Raw genomic sequence first — 13,625 nt, 5'->3', positions numbered from 1 at the left:
AAACAAAACAAAAAAAACCCAAGTATATCAAAACACCTTTTAATTTAAAAATACAGAGATAAAGAATTATATGATTGAAAGAGAGCAAGAGAGCACACTGTTGTCCCAGGAGATGGCCCCCGCACACCCCTCGCTCGCCTATTCACACTGCTCCGAAGTGGCGGGATTCCTCTTCCCCTACATGCTCTCCGCAGCATTTGCCAAAGCTGACCCATCCTTTCGGAGAAAATCTCTACTCTTGTACATTGCCCTTCATTTCCTGGTCACTTCCTTTTCTCTTTCCATTCCACAAATGAGGCCATTTCACACCATCTGTCGTCAGTCCCTCTGCTCTTTCTCTACTCTCTCCTTGGGTAATTTCATTGTCTTTTCTGCCTTCAACCATCACCTCCATGTAGATGACCCTAAATTTGTATTTTTGGTCTTACCTTCTCTTCTAAGCCTCAGCTCATACCTCCTACTTCCTACTCGACAGGCCTGCATGGCTATTCTGTTGGCATCTGAAAGTTTTATATTAAAGCTAATTTCAGCCAGGAGCAGTAGCTCACACCTGTAATCCCAGCACTTTGGGAGGCTGAGGCGGGTGAATCCCTTGAGGTCAGGAGTTCGAGACCAGTCTGGCCAATATGGTGAAACCCTGTTTCTACTAGAGACCTCCTAAACAATTTTAGTTTTGTACTAACAATACAAAATGTAATCAGGTGTGGTGGCACTTGCCTGTCATCTTAGCTACTCTGGAGGCAGAGGCAGGAGAATCACTTGAACTTGAGAGGCAGAGGCTGCAGTGAGCCGAGATTGTGCCACTGCACTCCAGCCTGGGCAACAGAGTGAGACTCTATCTCAAAAAAAAAAAAAAAAAAAATTAAAAATTAAAAAATAAAAATAAAGCTAATTACATAATTTTCTTCCCATAATTTTCTTTCCTCCTCTCACCAAATCCATTCCTGTCTATAACTCTCTAATTTCTATTCATGATACTATCATTTATCATTTTCTGAACTATCCAGGCTCAAATTGTCTGAGTCAGCTCTCTTTGTTCAATACACTTTCCTATACCCTAAACCCTAAAAACAAAAGGAAGGAACCGAGTGAAGGAAGGAAAGGACTGATGAGGTGGGAGGACCGACCTTCCTGAGAAACTTCCATTTAGAAAAAGGAAGAACATGACAGTGGTATGGTACTGAGCAAGGGGGAGAGGATCTGGATTTGTGGGAGCCGCTAGGGAGGTGTCTGCAGGCTTAGGGGCCAGAGAAGCGGGGGTGGAGGCTGTGGAGAGGAAAAGCAAACCATGTTACCTGGGGTGCTGCAGAACAGTTTTAACTTCAAAAATAGTATATCTAAAGCAGGAAAAGAATACATTTCTCTAAGGATTGAATTCAAAATCAAGTGGGTCAGGCTGTAAAGAAAAAACAGATTGGAAGTACAAGTGAATCCAAAAAACAGGCATGAAAGTTCACGTCAATCTGAGCTTTAATAGTTACATTGTCCACCTATAAATGACCTAGCTGTTAACATAAGTACATTGAGATTTCCTTCAATTACAGCAAAGCAGCTTTGTACATGATGTTCTCAAGACACAGAGGACAAAGGAGACACTGGGAGAATTTGGGCTTGGTTGTGATTGTGACATAGAAGACTCTTCTCTGTTCTCCAGGAAAGGGCACAAGGGAGACCAAAATAGACTTTCAGATGGAGGTGACTCCAGGAGTTTCCCTTGGCTCCTGTGTCATGTCTGCTCAACGGCTGCTTTTCAAAGGCCACAGATGAACCCTAACACCTCATGATAATCCATTCTAGAGCAACACTGACAAGCTCCTCTTTCCATCTGTGCCACCTCCTTGGTGGTGCAATTTACTGCCGGCATTTAGGGGCCTTGCTTGTTAGTTGGCCTATATTTCTCTTTTTCCAAGTTCCAGGGAGCTCCCCCTAAATTCTAGGGTTCTGGAGTTCAGTGAACATGCACAGTTTAACCTGCTTTACTCTTATGACTTTACAAACAAACTCGCATCTCCAGTTCTGCCAGCCTGGGACTATTCACACTCTGACTTGATGCACAGGTGGCAGCACCCAGTTTCTCTGAGTATCTTGTCCTTCTCAAAATGCTATTACATGTCTGACATGCAGAACTGAGTGCAATGTTGGCCATGTGGAAGTACCATAATTTTGCAGAAGAATAAGCATTGGAATACTATTATCTGGATACAGGGATCATCAAAAAGTAGGTGCCTACTGGCAGCTCTCCTGTCTTACCACCCAGAACATGCCTGGCACAGAGCAGCCACACCACAAAACTTGTGCAATGAGTGTCTCTTGATTTCAGCCACCAGGTGATAAACATATATTAATGCATACAGCCATACAGATACATATATGTAAGAAACAACACAAAGAAGACCTTCCGAAGTTCAACACTGTGGTTCTTTTTTTTTCCCTCTAAGCAACATTAGTCCATGTGCTTTGGAGGAGCTTTTCCTTCATACCCATTCCTTTATCTCCACTCTAATCAGTCTAAAATCTAACTGCAGCAATGCCTGTTAACTGGGGCTGCTGTGTTTGAGATCTTAGCCCTCCAATCTGTCATGTACCACGGATACGTTCTCCTCCCATCACTTTTCAGCTATTGGGTCTTTATCAGTTTCACATTTTGTGCACATTCATCTTTCTGCCACTCTGATCTCATCTCGTCCCCCTATGCACTCACCTCCAACTGCTCCTTATTGCCCCAAGTCCACTCTTGGCAGCTGGTATCCGAGACTCATGGCTGTACCTTCTGAATCTCACCTTCCAAGATGCCCACACAGAATCTCTACTCTAGACAGCCCTACCTCTTCAGTACCTCCCAAACACACCTTATTTATTTCCCACCTGAGTGTTCAACATCCTTTTCCCTTTATTCTAGTTTCCCAAATCCTGCACAATCTTCAACGTCCAGCTTTGGAAGATGTTTTCCACTCTTTCCATGAGTCCAGTGGAACTGCTTTTGGAAAACAAGATGACTCTAACGCTGTGCCAGATGTTAAAGCAAGCGAAGTTTTGTAATATGAGGTCCCCAGAAAGTGTTCCGAAGCTACTGAGGTTCTTGGGGTTGAAAGTTGTAGAAGAAAAGCAGTCACGCCACTAGATGTGGCCTGCTTGTATCTTTTTTGCCCTCGTCCTGTTCTCTCTGGCTGGCAGACATTATTTTATTCTTACTAGAGCCACAAGTAAATTTATCTTTTCAATTGAAGAAAGCCGCTTTTAAAAATGCCTCCTGGCCAGGCACAGTAACTCACACCTATAATCCCAGCACTTTGGGAGGCCAAGGTGGGCAGATCACCTGAGGTCAGGAATTTGAGACTAGCCTGGCCAGCATGGTGAAACCCTGTCTCTACTAAAAATACAAAAAAAAAAAAAAAAAAAAATTAGCCGGGTGTGGTGGCAGGCCCCTGTAATCCCAGCTATTCAGAAGGCTGAGGCAGGAGGACCGCTTGAGCCTGGGAGGTGGAGGTTGCAGTGAGCCGAGGTCACACCATTGCATTCCAGCCTGGGTGACAGGCTTTTTGTCTCAAAAATTAAAAAAAATTTTTAAAAAAAGCCTCCTGAGCTGGAGTTACCAGGTTCTCAAAGCTGGTGTAAACAGACACTTCTGCTTGTGGCCAGATCTGTCTGGCTGAATTTGCACATGAACCAGCTGGTGAAAAGTCAGTCAGTGTTACACATTCACAAAAGCAGAGGCTTTCGGCCGGGCGCGGTGGTTCACGCCTGTAATGCCAGCACTTCGGGAGGCCGAGGCGGGCAGATCACGAGGTCAGGAGATCGAGACCATCCTGGCTAACACGGTGAAACCCCGTCTCTACTAAAAATACAAAAAATTAGCCAGGTGTGGTGGTGGGCGCCTGTAGTCCCAGCTCCTTGGGGGCTGAGGCAGGAGAATGGTGTGAAACCCGGAAGGTGGAGCTCACAGTGAGCTGAGACTGCGCCACTGCACTCCAGCCTGGGCAGAGCAAGACTCCATCTCAAAAAAAAAAAAAGCAGAGACTTTCATCTGCTCTTGGAGTGAAGTCTTGTTGTTTACATTTTATCATTCATATGATACAAAACAGTTTTTGTTTTCATTAAATATGAGGAAGTGTCCCATTCAGGGAATTCTGCAAATGATAAAGACTAAAACAATGTCTCCTTCCTCCCCAAATCTGTAAACACACAGTGATACAATTGATACAAATGGCATTTGGTGACCACAGCTGGAGTAAGTTCAGGTGGATGCCATAATGGGCTCCATTTTCTCCTGCTAGACAGGGGTATGGGCCACACATGCCAGGCCTTAGGCTGGTTTCAAGGAAGGCTTTGGAGACAATGACAGAGCCCACTGCCATCAGGTGGTGGCAAGTGGTGGTGGGCAGTGAGGAGGAACTTCTACAGTGCCCCCTAGAGGTAGGGGACACAAATGTCAGGAAAGGAGAGGGGATCTGACCTGTTGAATCAGGTTGCACCTGAGGATGCTGAATCCAGGGAAAACGGAAATAAAAGAGTAACACAGGCAGCAATATACTGTATGTGCACACCAGAGGTCCCCTTTCTTGATTTGATATATTTTTGGTAACAGTAACACTCAACTGTGCACACATGCACGCGCGTGCACACACACACACACACACCCCGTGACATAGTTGATGCAAACAGCAAACATTTATATGTGTATAAGATGGGGTTGGAAAGAGATTAACTAGACAAGAATCCCATAAGCTGTTACATAAAAATTTAAAACAGAGTGAATATCTCAATATGGGAATGGTTGAGAATTTGAGATATACCCTAATGACAGAATATTATGCAGTTGTTAAGAAAAATTAAATAAGTTTTTAGGGTTAACTCAAGGGATTTTTACTACATATTGTTAAATGAGGAGAGAGAAGGGCATAGAATATTCCATTTGTTAAATCCTGTGTGTGTATTAAAAGGTGCTGAACACATCAGTGTGAACAATGTTAAGGAGAAACAGGGAGGGAAGAGAATGATAGAAAACAAACAAAAGTGACTATTAAAAGTAACAGGTTATTTAAAAAGTGAGAATTCGCCGGGCATGGTGGCTCATGCCTGTAATCCCAGCACTTTGGGAGGCCAAGGCGGGCGGATCACCTGAGGTCAGGAGTTCGAGACCAGCCTGACCAACATGGAGAAACCCTCTCTACTAAAAATACAAAATTAGCCGGGCATGGTGGCACATGCCTGTAATCCCAGCTACTAGGGAGGCTGAGGCAGGAGATTCGCTTGAGCCTGGGAGGTGGAGGTTGCGGTGAGCCGAGATCATGCCATTGCACTCCAGCCTGGGCAACAAGAGCAAAACTCTGTCTCAAAAAAAAAAAAAAAAAAAAAAGTGAGAATTCTATTAAATTATGTACATGTATATAAATGACCACCAAAATGCTGGAGGTGTTATCTGAGGGTGAAACCATTGCAGGTGATTTTTATATTCTTTCTTATACTTTTCAGCATTTTAACAGGAAATATAATTAGTCTATAATCAGAAATTACTATTTTCATTGAGGGAAAAAAATTGAATGATTCAATAACACTGGGAGCATGGAAAATGTTTCTGAAGTCTTCCTAGCCAAAACAGGGCACACAGAAAAACTGTGCACATTTATGACTCAAAGAGGTTTTCACAATCTTCTTCAAAATGGAGACAGACCACAAAGTCCAAAATTAATAATCATCCAAATACTTTAAGCACCTTGAAGACAGGGCCTAAATCTAATTTTTAACAGTTTCCTAATAGCTTAGAGTGCTCTGAGTGCTCAGTCCTCATTAACTGACAAGCACATTTCAAATCCTATGAATTATTACATCAAAGATGCCATTATTTGACATACAAATGCTATTAAAGATAAAATCTCATCTAAAAAAGAGTATCCAAGCCAGAGCAGCTCCAGTGAAAATAATTTAACTATGAAATTTAATCTGCTACAACGTAAGCAATAAAACCCTAACACATAACAAAACTGGTCTACCTGCTCTGTTTATATTCAGTGCATCCAGTTTTGTTCCCTGCATTCCTACAGTCTCGGGGCTGCCTGGTATCTACATACCCACCTCAATGACTGTCCACTCAATCCCATTACCTTCGGTTTCTTACTGAAGATACAAGAGTAATGACATTAGCTACCAATCATCATAAATCATCTCCGGGCCAGGCCCATCTTCAACACTAAACAGCCTGCTAAAATTTGACTCCAACATGCAATTGTTTTGCAGAGAGGTACAACTTTTCCCTTCTTCCAGGCCTGCTTTCTCTGCAGGGCAGTGAAAGTGCATGCTGTGTGGAGAGCTGCTCTGGTAATAGCCATGGAATAGCCCGTCCAGGACAACAGGCACCAGGTCCTCATGGGGTGGAGGTGGGCTGTGGCTGCTGCCCTTGGAGGCTGGGCACCCACACCTGGCTATAGGGGCCTCTTGCATGCCATTCTTTTAAAACTGGCATTAGGCAATGTGAAAACTAATTTTACACGTCTAATCTTTTCAAGTAAAATACTTACCTGGACTAGCAAGTGGCCCGAATTAGGCAAACATGTACCACATTTCTCGGTGTTCTCATTTATTTGGTTTATCAAATTTATCAGTATTTCCACAGCACCTTTGCTGATCATTTCATTAAGAAATCCTGGATTTCCAGAAATGAACTTTATAGACCCCATACAGTATAAAAAAGCTTCCATGTTACTTTCCAGGTCTTCACTTCTTAGTACCTCCAACAATGATTCTGTCAAAGAGATGAATTATTATAAATGTCTGAGTATAACAGCGGGAGATAAATATATTAAATAAGTTGTGTGTGAACATAAAATACACTTTGTAAAATATGTTTACCAAAATCTACATTCAAGTGCTTGTTAAGAGTTATATCGTATAAAGAGAAAAGCTTACTTTTAGTTAAGACAAATCTCTGTAATAATAATTTCAGCAAAAGGATGGGATTATTAATAAATAAGAGAAAGTATTATTTTAATTAATGTCATTCCTTGCCTCTTACTAATTATTTATTGGCCTTTATTATTTGTTACAAAAATTTTGAGTCATAGAATACTAATAATTTAACAAATTTAAGAGTTAAATTTCAATAAGTCTTTAAGAATATATTTGTTTCTGTATTATTAGTGGGAAATCCATGACAGTAGCTTAAAAAAATCTCAATCACCCTAGAAAAAGATAACTTGAATACAACACCTATCCTTTTCCCAAGACAACTTAAGAACATTTATTCAATAACATACCACTACTTGGTTTTACGAGTAATCCAGGCAAATCCAATAAGGTTAATAATGCATATCTCACATTTAATTATATTAATGCCCATGTAATAATTTGAGATGATTGTTTTCAGTCTACAATTCTTAATTAGTTGATTCAACATTAGACATTTCTTTCAGTACTCGTTTTGTCCCTGTCTGCCAGGGGCAAAGAAAGATGAAAAGATAATTTATCCTATGTTGCAAAAAGAGAACTCAAAATATTTTCCATGTTGCTGCATGGAAGATACTTTGTATCTTCTCTTCTTGTATCAGCAATATTAATTCATAAAAACATTTCCATTTAGGTAACTAGGTATCTTAATTTTTTAGAAGTACAACAAAAATTAGGCATGAGCTAGACAAGGTGTAATAAAACTTCCTTACCTACAAATTTGAAACATTGTGATGTCAGGTTTCTATAACAGTTATAGCTGTCTTTCAACTTTCAGTCATTCCTAGTATATTAAAGACTAAAATTTTCAATTATGTCAAATACTATTACATGCATTTTTCTATATATTAAATCCAAGTCCAGGAAATGAATTCTTAAATGGGGAACACTTTGTAAATCACACAATGTTACTACAGGTGTTGAAAGAAAAGAGCAAACTACCACAGGATACATTCAACTGAATGTGGAAAACAGAGAAGGACAAAGTAAAAATGAGCATTGCAAAACTTCTGCATGTTTCTAGAAAACAAAATATTCCTGCTATCATTGATTACCACATTTTCTCTCCAGATATCTAATTTTTACTCAAGTACATTTGCTCAATAGTAGCACTGAATGACACTCACCCAGAATGCTGTCATTTTGAATCAAAGAATCATTCTTCTCATTCCTGCTAATTTTAAATATAAGTTTGCAGACATTAAGAAGATTCTTTCTACTCACTTTAAGCTGCAGAGAAAGAAACACATCTCTATTGCAGAAGGAAATAAAGACATGCTGTATTTTAAAAAAAATAAACCACAAACATCTATTTTTAAAGTGCAGCAAGAGTATTTTTAAACATGAAGAAAAGTTCTAAAGAAATCAACTTTGAAAAATTTAGACCACATATTTGCTAACTGTGGTATCTAATTAACTCAATTATAGTAAATACAATATAAATGATCTTTAGAATAAACATTTTAATGACAGATCTTGGCGACTGTGAACAGTGTGGAATAAACATAGAAGTGCAGATATCTCTTCGATATATTGATTTCCTTTCTTCTGAGTATATACCTAGCAGTGGGGTTGCCGGATCATACAGCAGCTCTATTTTTAGTTTCTTGAGGAACCTCCAATCTGTTCTCCTTATTTCTTACTTCATAAAGTCTCTCTCTCTTTTCTTTTTTTCAGAGATAGGGTCTTGCTCTTTCACCCAGGCTGGAGTGCCGTAATGCCGCCATCACAGCTCACTGCTGCCTTGACCTCGTGGGCTCAATCAATCCTCTTGCCTCTGCCGCCAGAGCAGCTGGGACTATAGGCATGTGCCACCGTGCCTGGCTAATTTTTTCAACTTTTTTTGGTAGAGATGTTGCCCAGGCTGGTCTCAAACTAGCAGGTCAAACAATCCTCTCACCTCAGCCTCCCAGTGTTGAGATTACAAGTGTGAGCTAACACGCCCAGCCAAGTCTCATATTTATATGTGTGATTATTAGTTACTTTTAAAGGAGTATATGAGGAAGAAAGGGGTGCAGTATACTGCTAATACATTTAATTAGAGTAATTGCATTAAAACACAAAAGTAGAGAAAGAAGAATACCAAAATTTCACATTAATTTAGAAAAGAATACATAGTAGAGACGAAGGAAAGAAAAGAAAGGGGGAAGCTTTTGGTTTTATCATTTGTATAAAAGAAAACTTAATACTGTTTAATTTGATAATACACATATATTTCTTTTTAAGGTCTATTTCTGGAATGCTTTGAGATAATCACAAGTAACATCTAAATTTGAAAATTACCTTCTAGGCTGGATGCAGTGGTTCACGTCTGTAATTCTGGCACTTTGGGAGGCTGAGGCAAGTGGATCACGAGGTCAGGAGTTCGAGACCAGCCTGACCAATATGGTGAAACCCCATCTCTACTAAAACTACAAAAATTAGCCGGGTGTGGTGGCACGCGCCTGTAATCCCAGCTACTCAGGAGGCTGAGGTAGGAGAATCACTTGAAACCGGGAGGCGGAGGTTGCAGTAAGCCAAGATCGCACCACTGCACACCAGCCTGGGTGACAGAGTGAGAATCCGTCTCAAAAAAAAAAAAGAAAGAAAAAAGAAAATAAAATTGTCTTCTAAATCATACAAAAAGATCTAAGTAAACTAAACACAGGGTGATAAGGAAATATAGTTGGGTTTTTAAAAAAAAAAAAAAAAAAAGCAAAGTATAGGATGACTGACTGAATCAAATGGTCTAAATTAGCTGTGTATTTAAAGTAGTAAAAAAGAAAAATAAAAAACACCCTAAATATCCAATATTAGGGAATAGTTTAATAAACTGTGGGACATCAATACTATTCACATTAAGCAGTCACAAAAAAGCGTAACTGTGAACACTATGTTTAAAGAGGGAAACATTTATAACCTACTGTTAGATGGAAATACTATGTGCCCTCATCGCAAAAGTGTAAAAATGTGTTTGTAGGAATAAAGTCATCTGAACAAAAAATTATTTCTGTGTGAAAAGGATGACATATAGGTGATTAGTTTATTATTAAAAACTATCTTTTAAGTTATTTTATTTATTTTTTGAGACGGAGTTTCGCTCTTCTCCCCCAGCTTAGTGTGCAATGGCATGATCTTGGCTCACTGCAACCTCCGGTTCCCGGGCTCAAGTGATTCTCCTGCCCCAGCCTCCCAAGTGGCTGGGATTACAGGCATGTGCCACCATGCCCGGCTAATTTTTGTATTTTTAGTAAAGATGGGGTTTTGCCATGTGGGCCAGGCTGGTCTCGAACTCCTGACCTCAAGTGATCCACCCACCTTGGCCTCCCAAAGTGCTGGGATTACAGGTGTGAGCCACCACGCCCAGCCTAAAGTTATTTTTAATAATATTTATTAATGAGTTTTCAGTTACTTAAAAAAACATAATGGAATCTGTCAGGCATATTTGTTATTTGTTCTGTGTTTGATCCACAAATATTTACTGGGCGCCTGATGTGTACCAGGCACTGTGCTGCTCACTGCACAAGACACCAAGATGGCCACGGTCAGCCCCCAGCTGGAGCGGTCCCAGGAGGCGAGCACTGCCTGTGGTACAGCTTCTGCATGCCCTCCTGCAAGAGGCCACTTACAAAAGTTATTCCAGAGCAACCCTGCAAATTCGGTGTTGTCATTCCCATTTTGCACTTGAGGAGTGCGTGCCTCAGAGAGGTCACAGAACCACCTCGGCATCACCTGGGCATGCATTAGGAATGCAGAATCTCAGGCCCCACCCGGCAGTACCGCCTCAGAATCTGCATTTTACAAGACCCCCAGGGGATGCATGTGCACACTGAAGTCTGGGAAACACTGTTATGGAAGCTTCAGAAACTGTAACACATGGCGGAATGGAGATTCCTTCTGTTCCCAGGAGGAAAATAGGAAATGGGAACCTTAATACATGTTTAATGATTAGGTATTTAAAATAACATTGTTTTAAACCCCCAGAAAATAAGAGGGCTTAAGAAAACAGAAGAACATTTCTATATTGATGGAAATATATATTAGTCCTAATATTTGGGAATATATTTGAATTGTCTGACTATCTTCTACTAGATTGTGAGTCCTTGAGGTCAAAACCACCATTTATTACTCTTTCTATATGTAATATGTAGGATGAGTTCCATACTTAATAAAACTTCATGGAAAAAAATGAATAAAACTCACTTTCCTTTCCCCCACCAAATCTTACATTTTTAGTAAAAAGTGGCAAACGAAAACAAAACAAAACAAAAACCCCTTGTATCAGAGTTTTCATTAAAACAAGAAGAAAAAATAAAAAAGAAAACAAAGAAAAGAAAAAAGACAACCACAATTTCCAGGCCTGCTGTAATGTCAATTTACACTCAGAGCAAATTTGTATGGCTTCTCCATTGTTAACTGTAAAATTATGACTTTAAGACATAAAAAGATAATAAAATCTTACATTTATGCAAGGGGTGTAGACTATCTTATTTTTAAAATTCCCTGTTACTCTCCCTTTCCTTTGCTCTGCTTTATTTTTCTCCCTTAGTTCTCATTATCTCCTTTGGTATCTGCTGTGTTTGCTGTCTGTCTGCCCTGCTACAGTGGCAACCCCAGAGGCAGGAGCTAGTTTATTCACTTGTATTCCCAGTGTCAAGAAGAGTCTCTGGCCAGGTGCATGACTCACACCTGTAATCCCAGCACTTTGGGAGGCCAAAGTGGGAGAACTGCTTGAGGCTAGGAGTCTGAGACTAGCCTGGGCATCATAGCGAGACCCCATTTCTTTTTTTTTTTTTTTTTTTTTTTTTTTGAGACAGAGTCTCGCTCTGTCGCCCAGGCTGGAGTGCAGTGGCCGGATCTCAGCTCACTGCAAGCTCCACCTCCCGGGTTTACACTATTCTCCTGCCTCAGCCTCCCAAGTAGCTGGGACTACAGGGCGCCCGCCACCTCGCCCGGCTAGTTTTTTGTATTTTTTAGTAGAGACGGGGTTTCACCATGTTAGCCAGGATGGTCTCGATCTCCTGACCTCGTGATCCGCCCGTCTCGGCCTCCCAAAGTGCTGGGATTACAGGCTTGAGCCACCGCGCCCGGCCTGCGAGACCCCATTTCTATAAAACATTTTTAAGACATCAGCCAGGTGTGGCAGTGCATGCCTGTGGTCCTAAGCTCCTCGGGAGGCTGAGGCAGAAAGATCACTTGAGCCCAGAAGTTTGAGACTGCAGTGAGCTGTGATCTTGCCACTGTACTCTAGCCCTGGGTGACAGAGCGAGATCTTGTCTTTAAGAAAGAAAACAAAAAAGAGTCTTGGCACAAAGTAGGTTCTTGTGGTAGGGTAGTTTTCTTCTTATGTTAAAAACAGTAGTTTATTCTATTTAAAGTAAATTTGGCAAATTAAAGTAAGAGAAGTTAAAAAATCACTCATAATAGTGCCACTATGTATAATCACACTTGCTATTGGTATTTCTTTTCTTTTTTTACCCTGTACAAAGGGTGCTAGATTTTTTTCCCTCCTAAATATAGTCACATTCATACTGTATATATTTGTTTGTACTCTTTTAAAAAAACTTAATACAGTAACATTTAAGCTTATATATTTTTGTATATTATTTTGTAAGAGCTTTTGACACAAAGATTAAAATTAAGATGACAGTCTGGAAAACTTTCATTTGCCAGTATTTGCCAATAAATAGGCAGAGAGAAATTGTGAAAAACTTCTTAGTCCCATATAGCTTTAGTTTTTGCTGATTTTTTCTTCTTCAACGGTTCTTACGATGTAGTCTTTTAAAATTTTACACAGAACCCCATCACCAAGGTCTAAGCTAAACAAGACCTTGTCTGGAATGTTACAGGAGATCGAGGCAGTAGATGGGAAGTTGGCCTTGATGGATTTGAAGGTCCTTTCTGATGCTGGTTCTGCAGCTAGTCAGAAGGCAAACCCACCCAGCTCTGCACTCTGGAGTTTTAGCCCAGCATCTTGCTCCTGATTCAGCAAGGCCATCAATGTCACCAAGAGGGCTTTATCTAATCATATGTTTAGCTCAAAACATGTTCACTGCCTGGCAGATCATTTAGCCTTTTGCCCTAAAATAATAAAATTTGTGCCATATATAGATAATTAATTTGAATGACACCATTAATAACCAAAACAATATTTTCTCTGCAAAGCATTAAAAGAATTCATGTTCCTTCCTTCCTCCTTCCTTTCCTTCTTGCTCTTTCTTTTTTTTTTCCCCCTCACTCTTTCCTTCTTTCTTTGGCTTGGTATGGAACAAAATGTCTAGGATCCAGATTAAGATAGCAAAGGCAATCTTTGGGCAGCTGCTGCACCACCAGAGCCGTGGAGTGAAATCACTATTTCAAACAAGTATTGCTTTCTTCACCACATATCACAATTTTTAAAAAGAGAGTTAATAGTTTGACAGCTAAATAAGAATGTAGCCTCCCCCTGATATTACACAGATATATGCTCAGAAAATTCTGCTTTATGAAAGACTTCATTACCAGTATAAGAAAAGGTGGCATTCTTATTAACTAATAGTAAGTATGGCAACACTTACCTTCACTGTATACTATAAGATTTTAAATTCTATAAATTATGGGGTGTTAGCACAAAGCTTTTACTTGTATGAAACCAAGAAAACAAAGCTTCATTCATTTGTTTTCGCGGCTCTCTTAGAACATTCTATAATAATTGTGGCTTATCTTTT

At 40.1% G+C, this 13,625-nt stretch overlaps 1 protein-coding gene across 11 annotated transcripts in view; it reads right to left on the bottom strand.

Moving 5' to 3' along the window:
• Positions 1–13,625, bottom strand: part of ARMC2 (armadillo repeat containing 2) — a 219,886-nt gene that overhangs the window by 55,579 nt on the left and 150,682 nt on the right. For all 11 annotated transcript variants that reach the window (XM_077999240.1, XM_077999241.1, XM_077999244.1 and 8 more), the window contains 2 exons: positions 8,067–8,169; positions 6,516–6,739 (listed from right to left, as the gene is read on the bottom strand). In XM_077999240.1, coding sequence (XP_077855366.1) covers positions 6,516–6,739; positions 8,067–8,169 — 327 coding nt within the window. The remainder of the gene's footprint in view (positions 1–6,515; positions 6,740–8,066; positions 8,170–13,625) is intronic.

Source organism: Macaca mulatta, chromosome 4, assembly GCF_049350105.2.
Source record: "Macaca mulatta isolate MMU2019108-1 chromosome 4, T2T-MMU8v2.0, whole genome shotgun sequence".
Classification (NCBI taxonomy): domain Eukaryota; kingdom Metazoa; phylum Chordata; class Mammalia; order Primates; family Cercopithecidae; genus Macaca; species Macaca mulatta.
The sequence above is the reverse complement of the archived record's forward strand: the minus strand, read 5'-3'. Positions and strand labels throughout refer to the sequence as shown.